Source organism: Chlorocebus sabaeus, chromosome 8, assembly GCF_047675955.1.
Source record: "Chlorocebus sabaeus isolate Y175 chromosome 8, mChlSab1.0.hap1, whole genome shotgun sequence".
Taxonomy (NCBI): domain Eukaryota; kingdom Metazoa; phylum Chordata; class Mammalia; order Primates; family Cercopithecidae; genus Chlorocebus; species Chlorocebus sabaeus.
In genome coordinates, this window is record NC_132911.1 from 102771804 (window position 1) to 102796652 (window position 24849).

General features: G+C 36.2%; 1 protein-coding gene across 8 annotated transcripts in view; it reads left to right on the forward strand.

Moving 5' to 3' along the window:
- The window catches only part of VPS13B (vacuolar protein sorting 13 homolog B), an 870718-nt gene that overhangs the window by 11888 nt on the left and 833981 nt on the right, over nucleotides 1-24849 (forward strand). For all 8 annotated transcript variants that reach the window (XR_005240849.2, XM_037999868.2, XM_073018246.1 and 5 more), the window contains exon 3: nucleotides 14242-14385. Coding sequence is in view for 7 of the 8 variants with exons in the window: in XM_037999868.2 (XP_037855796.2) it covers nucleotides 14242-14385 (144 nt within the window). In the remaining variant the exon portion in view is untranslated. The remainder of the gene's footprint in view (nucleotides 1-14241; nucleotides 14386-24849) is intronic.

Here is a 24849-nt window from a genome sequence, read left to right on the forward strand (position 1 = left end):
GTCTATATATTTATGGTGTACATGAGATGTTTTAATACAGGCATGCAATGTTTAATAATCACATCATGTAAAATGGGGTATCCATTCCCTCAAGCATTCTTGGTGTTACAGACAACCTAATTATACTCTTTTACTTATTTAAAAATGTATAATTAAATTATTAATGACTATAGTCACCCTGTTGTGCTATCAAATACTAGGTCTTACTAATTCTATTGTTTTGGTACCCACTAACCATCTCTCCTCCTTGTGCCTTCCACGGGCTCTACCCTTCCCAGCCTCTGGTCCAGCTATCATTTTGTATCTGTTAATAAACATCTTCATACTCCCCATTTTTTCTTTACCTTCCTAGTATGTAGTAACCACTGTTATACTCTCTACTTCTATGATATCAACTTTTTCAGCCCTGTGTATGAGTGAGAATATGCAATATTTGTCTTTCTGTGCTTGATTTATTTCACATAACATAATGACTTTCATTTTCATTCATGTTGCTGCAAAAGACAAGTTTTTTTTTTTTTTTTGGCATAATAGTATTCCATTGTGCATACACACCACATTTTCTTTTCTTTCTTTTTTTTTTTTTTTTTTCCGAGACAGAGTCTTCCTCTGTTGCTCAGGGTGGAGTGCAGTGGTGCAATCTCGGCTCACTGCAACCTCTGCCTCCTGGGTTCAAGCGATTCTTCTGCCTCAGTCTCCCAAGTAGCTGGGACTACAGGTGCACGCCACCACACCCGACTAATTTTTGTATTTTTAGTAGAGATGGGGTTTCACCATATTGGCCAGGCGGGTCTCGAATGCCAGACCTCGTGATCTGCCTGCCTCTGCCTCCCAAAGTGCTGGGATTAGAGGTGTGAGCTAGTACACCCGTCCTATACCACATTTTCTTTATCCATCATTCCTTTGTAGATGGATAGTTAGGTTGATTCCATATCTTTGCTATTGTGTATAGAGCTGCAATAAACATGGGAGTACAAGGTATCTCTATCATACTAATTTTATTTGTATGTACACCCAGTAGTGGGATTGCTGGATTATATTTAGTTCTATTTTCAGCTTTTTAAGGAACTTTTATGGTGTTTTTCATAATGGCTACTAATGTACATTCCCACCAAGTGTGTTTTCTTTTCTTTATATCCTCACCAGTATTTTGTTTGTTTGTTTGGGTAATAGCTATTCTAACTGATATGGTACTTTATTGTGGTTTTTATTTACATTTTCCCTATGATTAGTGATGTTGAACATTTTTCATATACCTGTTGGCCATTTATATGTCACCTTTTGAGAAATGTCTACTCAGAGCAATTGCCCAGTTTTTTTTTTTTTGAGACGGAGTCTCGCTCTGTCACCCAGGCTGGAGTGCAGTGGCCGAATCTCAGCTCACTGCAAGCTCCGCCTCCCGGGTTCACGCCATTCTCCTGCCTCAGCCTCCCGAGTAGCTGGGACTACAGGCGCCCGCCACCACGCCCGGCTAGTTTTTTGTATTTTTTAGTAGAGATGGGGTTTCACCGTATTAGCCAGGATGGTCTCGATCTCCTGACCTCGTGATTCGCCCGTCTCTGCCTCCCAAAGTGCTGAGATTACAGGCTTGAGTCACCGCGCTCGGCCGCAATTGCCCATTTTAAAATTGGAGTCTCTCTGTGTGTGGGTGTGTGAGTGTGTGTGTGTGCGTGTGCGTGCATGTGTGCTATTGAGTTGAGTTCCTTGTATATTATGGATATTAACCTCTTATACAGTAAAATATTTGTCTAGACCAAAGTCCCAAAGCATTTTCTCTTGTGTTTTCTTCTAGTAGTTCCATAGTTCCAGGAATTACATTTAAGTCTTTAGTCCATGTTGAGTTGATTTTTGTATATGGTGAGAGATTGGGATCAAGTGTCACTCTTTTGCTTATGGATATCCAGTTTTCATGGCACCATTGATTGGAGAGACTGTCCTTTCCCTAATGTGTGTTCTTCGTGCCTTTGTTAAAAATCCATTGGATTTAAATATGTGGGTTTATTTTTGGTTTTGCTGTTCTGTTCTCCTGGTTTGTATGTCTGTTCTTATACAAGTACCATGTTGTTTTGATTACTATAACTTTGTAGTTTATTTTGAAGTCAGAAATTGTGATGCTTGCGGATTTATTCTTTTGTTCAGAATTGCTTTGACTATTCAGAGTCTTGTAGCCAAATACAAATTTTATCTTTGCTTGTTATGTACCTGTAAAGAATAGCATTGGTAATTTAGTAGGAATTACATTGAATCTGTAGATCTTTTTGGGTCATTTTAACAACAATTTTTCCAATATGTGAACATGAAATGTCTTTCTAATTTCTTTGTGTCTTCCTCTGTTTCTTTCACCAGTGTTCTGTCACTTTTTTTGTAGAGATCTTTTACTTCCTTGGTTAAATTTTTTCCTATTTTATTTTTTGTAGCTATTGGAAATGGGATTGCTTTCTTGATTTCTTTTTCAGCTAGTTTGTTATTGTTGTAGGAAACACTACTGATTTTTATATGTTGATTTTATATCTTGCAACTTTACTGAATTTATCAGTTCTAAGAGTTTTTTGATAGAGTCTTTAGGTATTTCTGCATATGAGATCATGTCATCTGCAAATAGGGAGAGTTTGACTTTTTCTTTTCCAATTTGGATCCCTGTTCAAAAAAATTTTTTTCCCTTGCTTAATTACTCTGGCTAGGACTTCAGTACTATGTTGAATAAGACTGGTGAAAATGGGCATTTTGTCTTTTTGCAGTTCTTAGAGGAAAAGCTTTTTGTCCCATTCTTGCATTCCTGGGATAAATCCCATTTAATTATGGTGTATAATCATTTTGCTGTGCTATTGGATTTGGTTTGCTAGTATTTTGTTGAGGATTTTGCATCTGTGTTCATCAGGCATGTTGTCTTGTTTTCTTTTTCTGTTGTTCCCTGTTTGGTTTTGTTATTAGGGTAATATTGGCCTTGTAGAACGAGTTAGGAAGGATTTTCTATCCTTCAGTTTTTTTGGAATAGTTTGAGAAGAATTGGTATTCTTTTTAAAAAGTTTAGTGGAATTCAGTAGTGAAGCCATTCAGTCCCAGGCTTTTCTTTGTTGGGTGATTTTATTACTGATTCAATCTTATTACTCGTTATTGGACTGTTTAGGTTTTCTGTTTCTTCTTGGTTCAATCTTGGTAGATTATGTGTCTGGGAATTTATTTGTGTTCTCTAGGTTCACTTATTTATTGGTGTATACTTGTTCATAATAGTCACTAATGATCCTTTGTATTTCTGTGGTTTGGTCTCTTTTTTTCTTAGTCTATGTAATAGTTTGCTGATTTTATCTTTTCAAAAAACCAGGTTTTCATTGTATTGTTTGGTGTCTATTTCATTTATTTTGTTCTGAGCCTCATAATATCTTTCCTTCTACTAATTTTGTGTTTGTTTTGTTCTTGCTTTTCTAGGTCCTTGACATGCATCGTTAGGCTGTTTATTTGAAATCTTTCAACTTCTTGATACAACTGTTTAATGCTAAAAACTGTTTGTACTGTTTTTGCTATATTCCATAGGATTTGCTATGTTGTATTTCTATTTTCATTTGTTTCAAGAAATTTTAAAATTTCTTGTTCACTTTTTTTATTGATCCATTGGTTATTCAAGAGCATGCTGTTCAATTTTCATGTATTTGTACAGTTTCCAAAGTTTACTTGTTACTGATTTTTATTCTATTGTGGTTAGAAAAGAAACTTGATATGACTTTGACTTTTAAAATTTTTGGAGAATTTTTTTTGTGTACTAATGGCAAGAATGTATTCTGCAGCTGTTGTTCTGTAAATATGTTAGGTCTATTTGGTCTAAACTGCAATTGAAATTTGGTATTTTTGACTGATTTTCTGCCAGTGATCTGTTCAGTGCTGTGAGTGGGGTGTTCAAGTCCCCAATTACTATTGTAATGGAGTTTATCTCTCTCTTTAGATCCAATAATATTTGCTGTATCTGAGTGCTCTAGTAGTGAGTGTGTATATATTTATAGTTGTTATAGATGCTTGTCAAATTGACTTCATTGTTATTATTATTATTATTATTATTTTTTTGAGGCGGAGTCTCGCCCTGTGGCCCAGGCTGGAGTGCAGTGGCCGGATCTCAGCTCACTGCAAGCTCCGCCTCCCGGGTTCACGCCATTCTCCTGCCTCAGCCTCCCAAGTAACTGGGACTACAGGCACCTGCCACCTCAGCCAGCTAGTTTTTTGTATTTTTTAGTAGAGACGGGGTTTCACCGTTTTAGCCAGGATGGTCTCGATCTCCTGACCTCGTGATCCACCCGTTTTGGCCTCCCAAAGTGCTGGGATTACAGGCTTGAGCCACCGCGCCCGGCCCAACTTCATTATTATTATATAATGACCTTCTTCGTCTCCTTATATAGTTTGTGACTTAAAGTGTATTTTTTCTGATATAAGGATAGCTACTCCTATTCATTTTTGGTGGAACTTTCTTCATTTCTTCATTTTAAGTTTATGTATATGTTTACAGAAGTGAGTTTCTTATAGGCAGCATATAGTTGGGTCTTGTTTCCCTGCCTGCCCACCCCCCTACTTCCCCCCTTCACTCTGTCACCAGGCTGGAGTGCAGTGGTGCAATCTTGGCTCACTGCAACCTCTGCCTCCCAGGTTCAAGTGGTTCTCCCGCGTCAGCCTCCCAAGTTGCTGGCATTACAGGCATCCACCATCATGCCCAGCTAATTTTTGTATTTTTGTGGAGACGAGGTTTTACCACGTTGGCCAGGCTGGTCTTAAAGTCCTGACCTCAGGTGATCTGCCTGCCTTGGCCTCCCGAAGTGCTGGGATTACAGGTGTGAGCCACGATGGCCAGCCCGGTCTTGTTTTTTGTTAATCCATTCATCCAGTTTATAGCTTTTAATTGGGGATTATAGTTTTTAATTTGGCATTTTCATTTGTTTACATTCAAGGTTATTATTGATAGGTGAGGAATTTCTCTTGTCATTTTGCTAATTGCCTTTTGTTTCTTTAAAATATATATCCATTCTTTCTTCTTTAGTTTCTTATTGTTTATCTTTGTAGTTCGGTGGTTTCTATAGTGATAATTTTTACTTCTGTTTCTTATTTGTGAATCTGCTTCATCAGTGAGATTGACACTTCTGCATGTTTTCAAGATGGTAGTTATAGTCTGTTCGTTTTCAGTTCTAGGATTCCCCTAATCATTTCTTGTCCATTCAGTCTAGTGGTGATAAATTACCTCATTTTTTGCTTCTCTGGGAAATATTTTATTTTTCCTTCATTTCTGAAGGGTAGGTTTACTAGTTATGGTAATTTTGGTTAACAGTTTGTTTTCTTTCAACATTTTGAATATGGCATCTCATTGTCTCTTGGCCTATGTTTCTGCTGAGAAATCTGCTGTTAGTCTTATGGAGAGTCCCTTATGTGTTACTTCACACTTTTCCTATTTTTAAAATTCTCTTTGTGTTTGAATTTTGACAGTTTCACTGTAATGTTCATCTTTTCTCAGTTTGACTATAGTGTATCCTGAGAGGACCTCTTTGGGTTGAGTCTATTTGGGAAACTTTGAGCTTCCTGGACCTGGATGTTTATATTTCTCCCATGACTTGAGATGTTTTCAGCTATTATTTATTTAAATAGGTTTTATATGCCTTGTCTGTTCTCTTCCCCTGGACCTCCAAAAATACGTGCTTTTCTTTTTTTTTTGAACTTAATAGTATCCCATAGGCCCTGTAGGCTTTCTTCTCATTCTTTTTAACTGTCTGTTTTTTATTTGTTTCTTTGTTTTTTTTTGGCTAACCCAGGTACAGCAGGACCTCAAAATAATGTTCAGCATTGTTTAGTTATAATGTTGCTGAGACAAAAATGATTTCTGGTCAGGCCCTCTGTCTTTATGGAGTTTGCTTGTTCTCCCCATGTCTGCATGGGTTTTCTCTGGATAGTCTGGTTTCCTTCTGCTTCCCAAAGATGTGAATGTTTGGTTAACTGGTATGTCTAAATTGTCCCAGTATGAGTGAGTGAGTGTGTGTGTGTGTGAACTGTGATGTAATGGTGTCCTGTCCAGAACTGGTTTCTACTTTTTACCCTGAGTGGCAGGATAGGCTTCAGCCACCTGTGACAGTGAACTGGAATAAGCAGGTTGGAAAATGAACAATTGCATGATACTATAAAATAAAAATTCATAAAGTATATGATAATCATACAAATGCACAATATATGATACATTCAGAAAGCACTCGGTGATCTCACAGTATTCCTTGTTTTTTAACTGTGTGGCATTAGAAGATGCTCCTCTTTTCACTTTCCAAACATTTGTTTCATGATTTCATTCACAACTATTGTGACTGCTGTCATTCACCGATTGACCATAAATTTGGTAAATATTTATTAATCTTAATTTTATTAATTTAATAATGTAATAATTTGATACTAATTTAATAATTTCATTAATCTTTCTTAAATGTACATATAGCCTACGTCTATTTCAGTATTTGATATTAGAAGTGGTTTGACTCTTTATAATATTGGTCACGTTTTTGTGACTAGACATAGGCTGTAGGAACTTTTGTTTATATCAGTTAGCCTAGGTGAAATTAGTTTTTTTTTTTTTTTTTGAGACGGAGTCTTGCTCGGTTGCCCAGGCTGGCGTGCAGTGGCGCGGTCTCTGCTCACTGCAAGCTCCGCCTCCCGGGTTCACGCCATTCTTCTGCCTCAGCCTCCCAAGTAGCTGGGGCTACAGGCGCCCGCCACTATGCCCGGCTAATTTTTTTGTATTTTTTTAGTAGAGACAGGGTTTCACCGTGTTCGCCAGGATGGTCTCCATCTCCTGACCTCGTGATCTGCCCGTCTCGGCCTTCCAAAGTGCTGGGATTACAGGCATGAGCCACCGTGCCCGGCCGTGAAATTAGTTTTGTTACATGTTGTTTCATTTAAATCACAGTTTCCAAGAACCCACTGGTGATGTTAGGTGAAGATTTACTATATTTCAAAAGACTTATGTTCAAGTTCACAAATTCTTCTGCTTGATCTCGTGTATTGCTGAAACTTTCAATTGTATTTTTAAATTTTATTCATTGACTTCTTCAATGCTAAGATTTCTGTTTGGTTCTTTTTTATGGCATATATCTGTTGAATTTCTCATTCAGATCATGACTCGTTTTTCTGATTTTGTTGAATTAACTATCCGTATTCTTTTGTATTTCACTGAGTTTCCTTAAGAAATTACTGTGAATTCCTTTTCAGGTATTTTATTGATTTGTTTTCCTTGGGGTATGTTATTAGAGAATTACTGTGTTCCTTTGAGGTCATGTTTCCATGCCTTTTCATGTTTCTTGTGTCCCTAGCTTGATATCTGTTTATCTGGAAGAACAACCACCTCTGCCAATTTTATGAAGTAGTTTTCATAGGAAAAAACTTTTTCCTGTAGATTTGACTTCAGTATTGGTTGAGTAGGGTGCCCAGGCTTTTTTCCTCATTGGGTGCAGTAATGTAATTTCTATGTGATTTCTTCAGCCGTCATCAATATCAGCATTTTCTGTGAGTGCCTCAGTGGGGTAGACTGTGGGTGTTTGTGGAGGCAGTGGTGTGGCTTTGCTTGGGGTGAGGAATGCTAGGCAGGCTGGTCCTTAGTCCCTGAGAAATGGCTGCTATTTCTCAGCTGCCATTTTCTCATTACAGGGTCCAAGGGATGTAGAGATGCCAGGGCTATTGAGCCCCAAGGCAGAATGCACTCTAGTAGTTGCTTCATTCTCCAAATGATACAGTACTGCAGCAGCTTGGATCCTGGGGAATTCAGTGGATCAAATGTGAATTCTCTTTCTGGAGCAATCCAGCCTTATGGACCTCAGGCAGCTCCCTATACTGGACTCAGGGCTTGTGAGGACTGTGGAGCTGCCCTGTAGCTTGGATTGCAAGTATCCACAGTGGTCATGGGGACTGCTGAGGATGTCTTGCTTAACTTTTCTTGTCAATGGAGAGCCCCTTCTGGCTCCAGGCTGATTTTGGCCAGGTGCTCTCCTTTCCTCTTTATGCTGACATGTGGAGTTTTCTGTGCCTCTGAAGATCTTCATTACTTCCTGATGAGTTCCATTGTTCTCCCATAGACATTCAACTCAAAGTGCTCTATTTGTTGTTTTGGTTTTTCTTTGTGGAGGAGATGAGCATTGGGTTCCATTTTGATTGAAGTTTTTAATCTTGTTCACCTCTAAATTTTATTCATATGATTGGATTTACATTTATCATTTTGCTATTATTTTCTGTGTGCCTCATGTCTGTTTTGTTCCTCTGATACTCTTATTAATTTCTTTTGTAATAAATTGATGTTTTTCGATGTTCTATTTTAACTCCTTTATTGACTTTCAAATTACTTTTGAATTATTTTCTTTCTTTCTTTCTTTTTTTTTTTTTTTAAGACAGAGTCTTGATCTGTTGCCCAGGCTGGAGTGCAGTGGCGTGATCTTGACTCACTGCAAGCTCTGCCTCCCGGGTTCATGCCATTCTCCTGCCTCAGCCTCCCGAGTAGCTGGGACTACAGGCACCCGCCACCAAGTCCAGCTAAATTTTTTTTTTTTTTTGTATTTTTAGTAGAGACGGGGTTTCACGGTGTTAGCCAGGATGGTCTTGATCTCCTGACCTTGTGATCTGCCTGCCTCAGCCTCCCAAAGTGCTGGGATTACAGATGTTAGCCACTGCGCCTGGCCTGAATTATTTTCTTTGTGGTTGCTTGGGGGATTATAATATGCATCTGATTTACTGCAAACTACTTGAGATTATTGATAACTTTATTCTATTAAAATAGAGAACATTTCCCTACTATAGCTCCATTTTCTTCTGCTGCTTGTGCTGTTATTGTCATATATATTGCATCTTCACTTGTTAAAAGTCAAACAATACAATTTTATCATTATTGTTTTACGCAGTTTCCTTTTAAATCAGAAGAACACGGGAGAAAAAAGCATTTATAATGTCCTTTACCAGTCACCAACATAATTACCTGTATTTTTTTGTTGTGTGAATTTGTTTTATCATCTGTTGCTACTTCCTTTCAGTCTAATGAACTTCCATTAATATTCTGCTAGGAATCAATTATCTTATTCTTTATTTGAGTATCTTTTAATTTGCTTGCATTATTGAAGGATAATTTTGCTGGATATAGAATTCTGGGAGAAATTAGGTGTTAATCTACTAAAAGTTTCCTTGTACGTGAAAACTTGTTTTTGTCTTTCTGCTCTCAGCTTTTTTTTTTTGTCCCTGGCTTTCTGCAGTTTGACTATGATATATTTGGATTTGAATTCACTGATTCTTTTGCCGATTCAAATCGCTGCTGGTCCCTTCTAGTGAATTTTTTATTTTGTTGATTGTACTTTCAACTCCAAAATTTTCATTTTTTTGGTAATTTCTTTTTATTGACATTTTCTAATTGAGGCTGGGTGCAGTGGCTTATTCCTGTAATCCCAGCACTTAGGGAGGCCGAGGTGGGTGGATCACTTGAGGTCAGGAGTTCGAGACCAGCCTGGCCAACATGGTGAAACCCCATCTCTACTAAAAATACAAAAAGTGGCTGGGCGTGGTGGTGGGTGCCTGTAATCCCAGCTATTCGGGAGGCTGAGGCAGGAGAATCATTTGAACCTGGGAGGCAGAGATGGCAGTGAGCCGAGATCACACCATTGCACTCCAGTCTGGGTGACAGGGTGAGACTCCATCTCAAAAAAAAAAAAAAAAAAAAATTTGTATATGGTTTCCCTTATTTCTTTGAACATATTTGGAATTGATGTTTTGAGGTCTTTGTGTACCAAGCCCTGCATTTGATCTCCTTCAAAGATAGTTTCTATTGACTGTTTTTATTTCTGTATGCTTTGCATGTGTCGTAGTTGTTTGTTGTAAATTGGACATTTTGTTTAATATATTGCAGCAACTTTGGATTTTGATTTCTTCTCCCCCAGGAGATGGTTGTTGTTGCAGGTTTGTTTGTTTATTGACTTGCCTCTACTAATTTTGTGATGTCTGTTTCGTGTGCCCTCTGATTTCTCTGCTCATTAAAAAAAAAAATTCTCTTTTTCTATTTTTAAGCCTGGCATTCTAGGAATTTCACTGGGTTACTATAATTTAGTCATCAGCCAGTGATTGGAGATTGTTTAAACCTTTGAGCTAGTAAGGCATTTACTCTTTGACATGGGATATATACATTTACTGGGTAATACTTTCAAAGTCAGGAGATTGTAAGTCTGATTTTTTTTTTTTTAATTCTCTATGTTCATGAGGCCTCATGGTTAACTAGAAATGAGTAGTTTGCTGGTTACTGCCCTCTCTTTGTGGTTGCTTGGGGGATTGTATCTGTATATCTGGTGGAACAACAGATATACAGTCTTCTGAATAAGCACATTCTTGCATATGCGTACAACTTTCTAGACTACCAGTAATAGATATGTGAGACCTTGGCAAGATCCCGTTGGGCTATATCATTTTCCAGATTTCTCTGTTATTTTTTGGACCGATCTGCTGTTTTGTTGCCTGACCCAAATTGTATTGTGACCTTATGCTAGCCTTACTCTTATTGCTGCTGAGCTGTCTGTTATTTTTGACAACTTTGTCCTTTTTGTCATTGCTTTTTGGGGAGAGGATTTGCCGAGCTCCTCATTCAGCATTCTTGAAGTCTTGTCACTTATGTATGTGTCTGTGTGATTGTATTCTGGTAGTAACAAATATGTGACATAAAATTTATCATTGAGGCTGGGCATGGTGGCTCGTGCCTATAATCCCAGCACTTTGAGAGCTGAGATGGGAGGATAGCTTGAAGCCCAGGAGTTGAAGACCAGGCTGGGCAACATAGTGAGACTCATCTGTGCCAAAAATTTAAAAAATTGGTTGGGTGTGGTGCCATGGGCATATAATCCTAGCTACTTGGCATGCTGAGGTGGGAGAGCCCAGGAGTTGGAGGTTTCAGTGAGCTGATTGTGCCACTGCACTCCAGCCTGGGTGACAGAGTTAGACCTTGTTTCTTAAAGAGAAATGACCATCTTAAGCACTTTCAAGTATATACTGTATTACTGTTAACTATATGCACATTCTTGTGCAGCAGATCTTCAGAACATTTTTGTCTTGTAAATCTGAAACTCTGTCTATTGAACCAATGACTCCCTTTTTACCTTTCCCCTGCCCCCACCCTTGACAACCACCAGTCTACTTTCTAAGAGTTTGACAATGTTAGATACCTTATATATGTGGAATCATACAGTATTTATCTTTTCATAACTGGCTTATTTTATTTACCATAATGTTCTCATGTTTCGTCCATGTTGTGGTATATTATGGGATTTGCTTATTTTTTAAGGCTGAATAATATTCCATTGTATGTGTGTATTACATTTTGCTTATCCATTCATTCAAAAATGGATATTAGAGTTGCTTTTACTTTATAGCTATTGTGATTAATGCTGTTTTGAACATGAGTGTGTGAATATCTCCTTAAGATTTTATTTTAAATTATTTTGGGTATATACCTAGAACTGGGGTTTCTGGATCATTGTAATTCTGCTTTTGATTTGTTGAGGAACCTCCGTATTATGTTCTGTAGCAGTTGTACCATTTTATGTTTCCACTAAGAGTGTGTAAGTATTCCATTTTCTCAACACTTATTATGTTTTTGATAATGGCCATTGTTATGACTGAGAGATAGTTCATTGTGGTTTTTGATTTGCATTTCCCTAATGAGTAGTTACGTTGAGCTTCTTTTCATATACTTGTTGGCCATTTGTATATCGTTTTGTGGACATGTCTTTAATTCCTTTGTCCATTTTTAAATAGAATTACTGTTATTTTGTTGTTGATTAGTCATGGAACTTGTTTATATATTCTAGATATTAGTACCTTATCAGATAGATGGTTTGCAAATATTTTTGTCCACTTCATAAGTTATTTTTTTTATTCTTTTTCCTTTGTTGTGCAGAAGTTTTAAAATTTGATGTAGTCTCATTTTTCTATATTTGCTTTTGTTGCCTGTTATGTTCATTTTAAAAGTATCCCTTTTCTCTGTTATTTTATAATACCTTACCTATAATTAGATTTTTGAGATATATTCAACTCTCTTCTGAAATTCTTTGCTACTAATATCCATTGCATTATCATAGATGTTCTGATTTTAGGGATGCATTTTACATGATGTATTACCTAAAAGTTATACATAAATAAAATATTTTAAAGTTGTAGATTTATATATTTCAAGAAGGAAAAAGAATGAAAAGAAATTACCTTTTTTGGTTACCTCAAGGAAGATCCATTTGTTATAACAATCATCATTTGTGTTTCACCTTTTACAGTATATATAAATATATGTTATTTATTTATTTTTCTTTCCTCTGTGATTTTGAAATTGAAACTGTCTTGCTTATAGTCAGATCATATGTCTCAAAATTCCATGTTCTAATCCAGAAAGTTACCTCTTGTGTTAATGTTTGGTTAGTAGCATTCTGATGACACTAAGTTCTTGAGTTTGATTCAGGTGTCTTTAAACATCTGTACTCTGAGAACTCTGAGACAATCTGATTTATGCCCTTAGACTGCAACTTTGATAGCCATTTTGCAAATATATCATTGTTACACAAGGCATAGGGTGGGAGAGGTGGAATTGTAATCTGCTCATTGTCCAGTTAGGTAGATAAATAGCCAGTGGAAACATTTTCAGTGCTGATAATGGAAGTGTAGAGGCAGTATTATAGTGGTTAAGAGCCATGGCTCTGGCATAATATTTCTTAATTTTGAGTCCAGGCTCTCCTAGATGTTTCATTTTGGGAAGATTCTTGACCCTTCATGTCTCAGATTCTTCACTGTAAAATGGGGATAATGGTATTTACATTTTGTGGTTCTTAGGAGGAGTAAATAATTGTTTACAAGTAAGGTGCTTAGAATAGTGCCTGGTACATACTCAGTGCTTAGTAAATATTGCTTTTGTTACAGGCACTGATCAATATATAATCTTGTGCTAGCTGAACAATGCTTGAAGAAATTAATGCATTTTAAAAATACTGTGATAATGACAAAGATATAAAAATTGTGACATTCTATTAGCATAGAGTACTAACAATAAACTTAATAGCTGCCCTTTTAAAAAAAATAAACCTCTGGTTGAAGAAACAAATTAGGCCCATACTTTTGTAATAATAATAATAATAATAATAATAATATTTAGCACCTTTATAATGATTTCTCTGTGAGGAAGGTAGTATTCTAAGCTTTATATAGATTAATTGATCTAATATTCAAAATATAGTATTTTTATACAAATTTTAAAGATAATGAAACTGAGGCACAGATACAATAAAGTCTTTGCTGGCTGCAGAGTTACTGGTCTTAATCACTTTGCTATACTGTCTGTATTTAGGTATATTGCTACTGTGTTGCTGAACCAACTAGGTAGGCTAAAATGTGAATGAATAAGCTTAATATTTTTATTAACTTTCACAAATAGAGTTACAATAACTGTAAAAAATGTGATGGGAATACATTTTTTTCTTCGTCCTTTGTTGATTTCTAAACAAATTGTATCTAGAAGTGAGACAAATGAGCATAAAGCAATTTTGGTGAAATTTTTCATGTCTAATCTTTTACCTAATGATAATGGAAAGCAGTCAGAAAATATTTAAAATTTAGGACCAAGTAGTATCCAGCTCAATTTTACATTAGGTGAAGTGGAATACATTTTTTTTTTTTTTAGGTTGATCAGTTTTCATTTTGTCAAGTTATTCTCAAATCTCCAGTTGAGCTCCCCTTTCAACTTGACTTAGAATACTGTTCTATTAGTTTAAAACATATTTTGAAGACATATTTTTAGATGGAGACTTAAAAAATTACATCATTTCAGGTATCTCAAGTACTGCTGCTATATACTGTTGTACTACCATCTATGAGCTTACATCATGTACCAAGTATTATATATTATTTCCATTCAGCAAAGTAGCAGATAGGCCTAGAGTGCTTAAGTAACTTATTAAATGTAACTTGTACTATAAATTATTATTTATCATTAAGTATGGCCTAACAAGGTATTTGATGCTACTTTTTGATAAACAGTAATTCTCAAAATATTTTTGTGTTGGACATTTTATTTCTCTTTTAAGAAAGGAATTTGTACATTAGAATGAAAAATATTAAGCACTAAACAGTAAGTCCCCAAATATTCTTGTGTTGGAAATTTTATTTTTTAAAAAAGGAATTTGCATATTATAATAAAAAATATTAAACACTAACTTATGCAATGTTTTGTGTTTTAAGGAACTGAAATTACCATTCACTTTTTTGAGTGGACATATTCATGAATTAAGGATTCATGTACCATGGACAAAACTGGGTTCAGAACCAGTGGTAATTACCATCAATACTATGGAATGCATTTTGAAACTTAAGGATGGGATACAGGTAAGAAATTATTGAACTAAGTTGTTTATGTTAACTAATTTTAGTAGTATTTGACATTTCTTTACCTTTTTGAATATATCAACTGTTACATAAACATAGCTTATATACTTAATTTTTTTTTTTTTTTTTTTTTTTTTTTGAGAGAGTCTCACTCTGTTGCCAGGCTGGAGTGCAGTGGTGTGATCTCGGCTCACTGCAACCTCCGCCTCCTGGGTTCAAGCGATTTTCCTGCCTTAGCCTCCTGAGTAGCTGGGACTACAGGTGTGCACCACCACGCCCAGCTAATTTTTGTATTTTTACTAGAGAAGGGGTTTCACCATGTTGGCCAGGATGGTCTCGATCTCTTGACATCGTGATCTGCCCGCCTTAGCCTCTGAAAGTGCTGGGATTACAGGCATGAGCCACTGTGCCTGGCCTTTAATTTGTATATGCCCTTTTAAGTTACATGATTGTTTGCAATGGGCGTTTTAAAATTTGAATAAAATATGTAAAGGTTGTTTTCATACAGATTTTACTTACTTTGTCATAGCTCTATTAGGGACCATGCAGATTGCTTATTGATTACATCTACAATGAAAGTGCAGCCTAATTGTATCCAATTTTTACATTAACATTTTTAGATTTTTGCAAAGGACCTGTATGAATTTTTTCTTTACATAATTTTTCTAAATCTGAAGGGAATTTCTCAGGTTGTTTTTTGGGAAGATGAAAACATTTTTGCACCAAATTTTACAATTGTTTTTGAAGTTTTGGTATAAGAAACAGATTTTTTCTTTTTTCAGATTTATTTTTTCCTTCTCTGACCCATCTTACATTTCTTGCTAGTGTTTTTTTGCAGATGTGTAATATTGGTTTTAAAGAGTTTCTACCAAAAATTTTCCAATCTAGGAAAGCAAAATAGGTCAGGACCATAGCTTATTGTGGAGAATGTTTCCACTTTCACCTTGCAGAGGAGTGGTGTGTCTGTCATTCATTTTTATTGGTTTTTTTTTTTTTTTAATCAACTACTTAACATTTAACTTTTAGTTTTAAGGAAGATTGGCTATAATCAAGTAAATTGATAAGTATTATTAAAATGACTTCGTGTGAATCTGTATGTAGGTTTAACATATTCTAAATGTAGCTTTAATCTTTGTGAAGTTAGGGTTATATATGAACTGTTAAAATTATTTCCTATTTTAAGTGGATGCTTTGAGTGTCATATCAACCCACTGGACTCAGATGTTTTTTCCATTTATGAAATCTTTGATTCCAAACATGTATTATCCAATTTAACTTAATATAGTTTCTAGAAGTTAATAGACCAATGTTATATTCTCATGAAAATGAAAAGTTACTTTGTGATCTTCTAATATTTGAGAGATTAGAAATCTATGGATAGTTACAACAAAGTTTTACTTTACATTTATAGTTGGTAATACTTAAATGGTTCTTAATTATTATCTTTTCTTGGAATTTATTTTTTTTTCAAAGTCTGGACTTGGTTATACCACCCATGCAGTGTTCCATATTAAAAGAGAGAAAAAAAAATCCAGACACTAAGTATTTTTTCATTGAGAAGGTGGAAATTTCAAGGCCAGATGTCCTTTAAGAAACACGTTTTAACAGAGGCAAATTACAACTAATTATAGAGGCTGCAGAAAAAGACTTGTAACACATGACTTAGTGCAGCCTAGAACTAATACTTGATATTGGACTATGCAGATGGCTACTGCAGAAATGATCAGGTTTCCTGCTTGCATGGTAATTGAGACTTGAATTTTGTGGTGTGTACAGCAAAAGGTTAAATGTCATGAATGTAAACCACTCTCAAAACAAGTATTTTTTACAGATGTTTAACATTTTGGGTTAGAGAGGATTTTCGAAAATTGCAGTTGACATTTGGACAAATTATTTAGCAGTGTACACCCCTGGAGAGTAATGCTTGGGTTTATGCTAGTGATTGGAATTAAATTTTGAGTAAAAACATTATAGATAAAACAGATTTTAAAATAGTTTATTTTCCTGTTTTAAGCTTTGATTAGTATAGTATGTAATTAAGCTGAAAATTATGCATGTAGTAGTAAAACTGAATAAGTTTATATTCAGATTATTTCAAGTTACTGTAGAATCACCATGAAGAAAAGACGTATTTTCTAAATAAAGTTGGGGTTGGAATGGTAGGTTTAGTGAACGGGCCTTTTAGAGTTATAGGTACTCAAAGATATGAATCTGTTAAAAAACTATTATATATATGAATGTATTGAAGTATGATTAAAAGGTATGAACATAAGGCTTAAATCAGATAAGATCATTCCAAAAATAAGATATTGTTAAATGCCTTGATAAGAAGGCATGTCTTGTTTGTGAAGGTAAATTTAATTCTACCAACATTTATTGGTTGTCTACTCTGTACTGCAGTGGAAAGCATTGCTAAAATATTTATATAATCTCAGCAAAAGACACTTAGAAAAAGAGATTCATAATGATTGTGATTCTAGTGGTCATGGTTTAAATACACTGCCTTAACATATCATTATAATCAGTTTTACTTATAGAGATTTTTAGGATGAGTGGGTGACCAAGTTGTTGTGTTATGTAAAATGAAATCCATCTTGATGTTTACTCTGAATTTTTAAAAATATATTGAAAGTTCACTCAAGAAATAGTTGTTAACGATTTCCTATTTACTCTGAGAGACGTATATATGTCAGTCATTGCCCTCACTGTCAAATCTTGCAGAGTTACTACTTGTAAACTGTTTATCCTGTTTTTGATTTCAGATACACAGTTTTTGATTCATGACACATCATGTCCATGCTAATCTAATAAATACTTGTTAACATAGCTTAAGAGCTAAAACATTATCAGTAACTTCCATTTAACTATGTACTCCTCTCCTTTTTCATATTCTTTTTTGTTCGGCCTGTATGGGCCTCATCTGTAAAACAGGACAAGACTTGCTATACAATTAAAAAAATTATATGATTAATGTGCTTTCGTTGATCATTGAATTAAGTCTTGACTGGGTACGGTGGCTCACGCCTGTGATTGCAGCACTTTGAGGGGCCGAGGCAGGCAGGTCACGAGGTCAGGAGATCGAGACCATCCTGGCTAACATGGTGAAACCCCGTCTCTAATAAAAATATAAAACATTAGCTGGGCGTGGTAGCCGGCGCCTGTAGTCCCAGCTATTCTGGAGGCTGAGGAAGGAGAATGGCATGAACCCGGGAGGCGGAGCTTGCAGTGAGCCAAGATTGCACCACTGCATTCCAATCTGGGTGACAAAGGGAGACTCTGTCTCCAAAAAAAAAAAAAACTTCTTCAGCCTAAAGAGAGTGATAAATTTGTTTCTAAACCACCTATTTATTCTGGTTTTTGTACCACCTGGAACATAAATGTTAAAAACTCTTTTAATCTAATAAATGTAACTATTTGTAAGGCTGTTTATGGAAGTACTACTTATTTTTCATAAAAAATTTGAAAAGTGGGAGGCTGAGGCAGGAGAATTGCTTGAACCCAGGAGGCGAAGGTTGCGGTGAGCAGAGGCCGCGCCATTGCTTCCAGCCTGGGCAACAAGAGCAAAACTCCATCTCAAAAAAAAATAAATAAAATAAAATTTGAAAAGCATCTTTTGAACCTAAAAATCGGAGATTGTCTTCTAATAGGAGAAATAGTTGCAGTTTCACTCCAGATGAAACTTATTTTTATGTATATATTCTTACCATCTTTCTCCTTTGTAGCTTAACTTCTTTTTTTTTTTTTTTTTTTTTTTTTTGTTTTGAGACGGAGTCTCTGTCGCCCAGGCTGGAGTGCAGTGACCGGATCTCAGCTCACTGCAAGCTCCGCCTCCCGGGTCCACGCCATTCTCTGGCCTCAGCCTCCCCAGTAGCTGGGACTACAGGCGCCCGCCACCTCGCCCGGCTAGTTTTTTGTGTTTTTTAGTAGAGACGGGGTTTCACCGTGTTAGCCAGGATGGTCTCGATCTCCTGACCTCGTGATCCACCTTGCAAGTTCATTTCTTTACTGTCATAATCTTTTACCACCTTTCCCTTTTTTAGCTTAACTTATTTTAAAATCATTTTTGCAAGTTTAATTTTATTTCTTTACTGTCATAACCTTCTGATTGTTGATATGGCTCTTTAAGATTACAAAAATCTTCTGTTTGAAAACCTAAGGTGATTTTATTCTTTTATCTTGTGTACCTACAGGTTTAGTTAGATTTTAAACAAAAAAGTGAAAATATTTGTATCTGTGGTATTTTAATTCAGAGATAGTTTTCTGTTTCCCATAAGCACAGATACCTTTCTTAAACATTTTAAGTCAGAAACCAGTAAGCCACTTTTTGTTTGTTTTGTTTCTGTTTTTGATACTGGGTCTTGCTGTGTTGCCCAGGTTGGTCTTGAACTCCTGGCTTCAAGTGACCCTCCTGCCTTGGCCTCCCAAATTACTGGAATTACAAGCATGAGCCACTGATTTCCAGTATTAATAAGGAAAAAATTTTGGTCCTGACAACCCATAGATTTAGGTGACCTGATCAATAAGTGATATGTTATTACTCTTGACTGTGGTATTTTATATCAAATTGTTTTTATAGTTTCATCTTGTAGTTTATTTTTGTTTTTCTAAAAAGTCTGTGTCAGTGTGATTAGACTTAAAGATATGAGGCAGCTGTTTTGATTTGAATGTCTAATTTTGATGAAGGGCTTCAGAATTATTTTTTCCACTGTAGTGCAGGCAAATAAAGCTTTCTTTGATTGGATACCAGCACCTATCTGCTCTATCTAGCAGAACTTTTCTGGGATCTAGAGAATTTCCATACTTTCACAGGACAAAGGTTTTTTTTTTTTTTTTTTTTTTTAAATTTTGTTTACATTTAGGTAGGATTTTGTATTTACTTGATGGTCATTTGTTCTGGCCATCAATGTGCTCTGTTTACCATCAGGGATTTCATGGATTTACTTGTAGAAATTTTACATGTGATCATTAGAATTTTAAGTGCTGATTATTATGAATTAGTACAGTTGTGTTGGCAGACTATTAAGAATAATCAGTCTCTGTTAATTGATTTAAAAAATCATTAGTTAGAATTTGAGATTAGGAGGCCTGCAAGAGAGGTATCACCTCTCTCTTAGCTTGGCTGAAGTCTGTGTTTATCATCACTGTCATTGGTGAGGTCATTGCTTGAATGTTATAATAAATGGCCTTCTAATTGGACTGACTCTAGACCATTACTCTTCCACACACACTCACAAATATCTCTTATTTTTTGAAGCTCGTGTGACCTGACTATATAACCAATAGTCCCCTGATATGGGGGTCCCCATAGCCATGGTCCCCTGATAGCCATCATCCGTTGGTTTTGTGGTCCCTGTGACTGAAAATTTTGTTACCTGGTTCACGGACTTTTTTTGTTCATCCATCTTGGGTCATTTCAGTTCATCCATCTTGGGTCATTTCAGTGTCCATATGGATTCTTATATAATTCTCTAGCAACAGAATTCCTTGATTTTTAACTCTGTCATCCTTATTTCTGTTCCATTTCAGCCAATCCTTTTATGGTTATGTTACGGACTTTGCTGTTCCTTGAAGCATTCACTTTGTTGTGGATCCTGTCTCTGTATCTTAAGTATCTCACTTTACAGTATTCCTTCACTTTCAATCTCTCATTTGCTTTATTGACACTTTGCTATCATTTAAAGTGCTTATTTCTCTGCTACATTTTGGGGAAATACTTTCCGGCAACCATGTTGCCCTCTCCAGCTTCTTTTCTTTTCTTTATAACCACATCATTTATTTATTTATTTATTTATTTATTTTTTGAGATGGAGTCTTGCTCTGTCTTCTAGGCTGGAGTGCAGTGGCACAATCTCTGCTCACTGCAAGCTCTGCCTCCCAGGTTCATGCCATTCTCCTGCCTCAGCCTCCCGAGTAGCTGGGACTACAGTTGCCTGCCACCTCGTCTGGCTAATTTTTTGTATTTTTAGTAGAGACAGGGTTTCACCATGTTAGCCAGGATGGTCTCGATCTCCTGACCTCGTGATCCGCCTGCCTTGGCCTCCCAAAGTGCTGGGATTACAGGCATGAGCCACTGTGCTGGCCAAGGCTTAGCTTCTTTTTGAGGTGAAATAATTGGGGTCATTTGACAACATTATTGAAAACGAAGTAAAAAAAAAACTACAAACCACACGCTGATAACTTGTAGATGGATGAAAGTGTAGGTAAATTTTTTTCAAATTGTACTGTGTTCCCTGAGAGTTTGGGAACACAAGAAATCATGGTTTCTTGAACTTCAGCTTGTGTCTAGATCCCAGAAGTAATAGAGGATTCTTTTTAGCTGGCTATTTGGGAGATATAATGTGTTATAAATGTCTGATTCTTTAAAAATACATAAATTGGGCTGAGCGTGGTGGCTCACCCCTGTAATTCCAGCACTTTGGGAGGCCGAGGCTGGCAGATCACTTGAGGTCAGGAGTTCGAGACCAGCCTGGTCAACATGGCGAAACCCCGCCTCTACTAAAAACACAAAAATTAGTTGGGTGTGGTGGTAGGGATCTGTAATCCCAGCCACTCTGGAAGCTGAGGTGGGGGAATCACTTGAACCCAGGAGGCGAAGGTTGCAGTGAGTCGAGATCATGCCACAGCACTCCAGTTTGGGTGATAGAGCGAGACTTCGTTTCAAAAAACAAACAGACAAAAAACTTGGCATAAATAAAGTGGATTTTTGGTTCAATAATACTGGTTTTTTTTTTTTTTTTTTTAAACTTATTGAGGATGTTTTACTTCTTGTTTGCCATAAGGGAAAGTTTTTGGAATTCTGTATTTATTTTACAATTGGGAAGTTTTTTTTTTCTTTTTGAGCTGAAAAAGGTATATTTCATTTTTATTTTGTCAACTATTTTAAGTAAGAAGAAACATTTGGATCAAGACAAGAAAAGAAGGCTTTAGTTTCATGGGGGACTTTCTAAGAATGTTATGACTGAGTGAAAATATGGGATTGTAACAGAAGTGCCAATATAACCTTAATTATAGTGTTCAATGTTTTTGACACTATAATTTATGTCTAAATGCTGCAAACTGAAAGAGCCTTAGTTTGAAACTTTGAAGTTGATGGTGGTTGCAAGTTTTTTTTTTCCCTTTAGTTTTATGCCATCTCAATGTGTTATCTGGCGTTAAAGACATAAGGAACACAGATTGCAGCTTCCATTTTTTGGCATGTTTTTGATTTCTATTTGGTTCACATACTCTAGGTTTCCTTTGAATCCATAAAATGAAACAGTTCTCTGATTTTTGTTTTGGTGATTAGATGCTGCTAATTTTCTTTCTTTCCTTTTTTTTTTTTAACTTGTTCATTTTGCCATTACTATTTTTTGAAACTTGAGATGTCTAGTATTTAGAAACTGTGCTGAGACTTTAGTCTTTCTATCTGACCTGGGTTTTGTATGGACAGATTATAGTCGGGTCTTACTAGTCTGACAATTCCTGACTGTTCATTGGAGTGTTTACTTTTATTTACTTTTAAATATGGTTAGGTTTAAGTTTGATGTCTTCCTTTTTTACTGGTCCCATCTGATTTTTGTTCCTTCTTTTCTTTTCCTGCCTTCTTTGTGATTAATTGAGTATATTTTAGCATTCTAGCATTCTATTTTCTCTTCATTATTAATTAGCCATACTTTATTTTTTAGTGATTGCTCTAGGGTTGACAGTATGCATGTTTAACTTATCAATGTCTACTTCAAAATATTATTATATAATACCACTTTATAAGTAACGTAAGTATTATCCCTTACCTAAAATGCTATGACAGTATGCTTCTCTTTATCTCCTGTCATGATTTGTGCTAATGTTGTCATAACACTTCTGTATGTTACACACTCACAATGGTCAATAATAATAATTATTATTGCTTTGAGTAATTTTTAAGAAATTAAAACAAGAGTGTTTGTTGTGTTTACCCACACTAGATTTTAAGGAGTGAATCTTGTTTGGTGTTCGTTGTTACTTTGTGCTTCTGTGTACACAAAGGTGCCTATGATGGTCCACCTGCGTTGTTAAATGCTTCCTTAAGTCTAAGCTCATGTCTCCAACAGTATCCTGTTCAGCTCTCCTGGGATATGTTTTTGTTTGCTTCAACTTGTCTAAATCCAAATATTCCCCCCAAGTTAGATTGATTCTCAACTTCAATATCTTATTTAGTAAAACCATTACTTGCTTCTGATTCCCTATTTGTTTTATAGGGAAGATAGGACATGCCATTTCCTGTAAATAAGATTAGTCTAATGTTTATAATACAAATGCCAATGCTACAGAAGGGAAAACTGTTCTTATTTAGGGTTCTCTTTATGTAGTAGTTCATACAGAGAATTTTCATGTGCGTCAAAACCAATAAGAGATAAGATATGCCTTTACAAAATACAATAAATTATCATTATTCTTTTCTTTTATTCACATAAGACAACGTTTCCACTGTTGAAGAGTGTGGGCCCTGAAAAATAACTTTATTATATGTTTAATTTTTTTTTTTTTTTTTTGAGGTAGAGTTTCACTCTTGTTGCCCAGGCTGGAGTGCATGGGGGTCATCTTGGCTCACTGCAACCTCCGCCTCCTGGGTTCAAGTGATTCTTCTGTCTCAGCTTCCTGAGTAGCTGGGATTACAGGCATGCGCCACCACACCTGGCTAATTTTGCATTTTTAGTAGAGACGAGATTTCTCCATGTTTGGTCAGGTTGGTCTCAAACTTTCAACCTCAGATGATCCACCCGCCTCGGCCTCCCTAAGTGCAGGGATTATAGGTGTAAGCGACCATGCCTAGCCTATATGTTTAATTTTTAATTCCTTAATAGACTACATTATTCTCTTATAATAGTTTAAGGTATTCAGATATTTTCTTAACCTTTACTGAAAGTATCTCTGGGTATAGATGGATACTCAAGTATAGAATAGATGTTAGAGGATTGCAACTACAAAATAAAGTATTTCTTAATTATTTTAAAAATGAACATAGTAAACATTATGGCCTTTTTTCCTTTATTTTCTTATTTTTAAAGCAGGACGTGTTTTTTAGGAGCCAGAGTCTCTTTTATAGCAATAGTGAAATGAATTATTGTAATTTGAATACTTAAGAATCCATAAATTGACTCTTCCAAGATGGCCGAATAGGAACAGCTCCAGTCTGCAGCTCCCAGCGTGATTGACGCAGAAGATGGGTATTTCTGCATTTCCAACTGAGGTACCCGGTTCATCTGATTGCGACTGGTGGGACAGTGGGTGCAGCCCAAGGAGGGCAAGCCAAAGCAGGGCGGGGCGTTGCCTCATGCGGGAAGCGCAAGGGGTTGGGGGATTTCCCTTTCCTAGCCAAGGGAAGCTGTGGTAGACTGTACCTGGAAAATCTGGACAATCCTGCCCAAATACTGTGCTTTTCCAACAGTCTTAGCAAATGGCACACCAGAAGATTATATCCTGTGCCTGGCTTGGCAGGTCCTACGCCCACAGAGCCTTGCTCACTGCTAGTGCAGCAGTCTGATATCGACCTGTGAGGCAGAACTAGAGAAGCAAGAGCAAACACATTCAAAAGCTAGCAGAAGGCAAGAAATAACTAAGATCAGAGCAGAACGGAAGGAGATAGAGACACAAAAAACCCTTCAAAAAATCAATAAATCCAGGAGCTGGTTTTTTGAAAGATCAACAAAATTGATAGACCACTAGCAAGACTAATAAAGAAGACAAGAGAGAAGAATCAAATAGACGCAATAAAAAAAATGATAAAGGGGATATCACCACCAATCCCACAGAAATACAAACTACCTTCAGAGAATACTATAAACACTTCTATGCAAATAAACTAGAAAATCTAGAATAAATGGATAAATTCCTGGACACATACACCCTCCCAAGACCAAAAAACCAGGAAGAAGTTGAATCTCTGAATAGACCAATAACAGGCTCTGAAATTGAGGCAATAATTAATAGACTGCCAGCAAAAAAAGTCCAGGACCAGATGGATGCACAACCGAATTCTGTCAGGCATACAAAGAGGAGCTGATGCCATTGCTTCTAAAACTATTCCAATCAATAGAAAAAGAGGAATCCTCCCTAACTCATTTTATGAGGCCAGCATCATCCTGATACCAAAGCCCGGCAGAAACATAACAAAGAGAATTTCAGGCTGATATCCCTGAATGAACATCGATGCGAAAATCCTCAGTAAAATACTGGCAAACCAAATCCAGCAGCACATCAAAAAGCTTATCCACCACGATCAAGTCAGCTTCATCCCTGGGATGCAAGACTGGTTCAACATATGCAAATCAGTAAACATAATCCATCACATAAACAGAACTGACTACAAAAACTACATGATTATCTCAGTAGATGCAGAAAAGGCCTTCCACAAAATTCAACAGCCCTTCATGCTAAAAACTCTCAGTAAACTAGGTATTGATGGAACGTATCTCAAAATAATACGACCTATTTATGACAGACCCA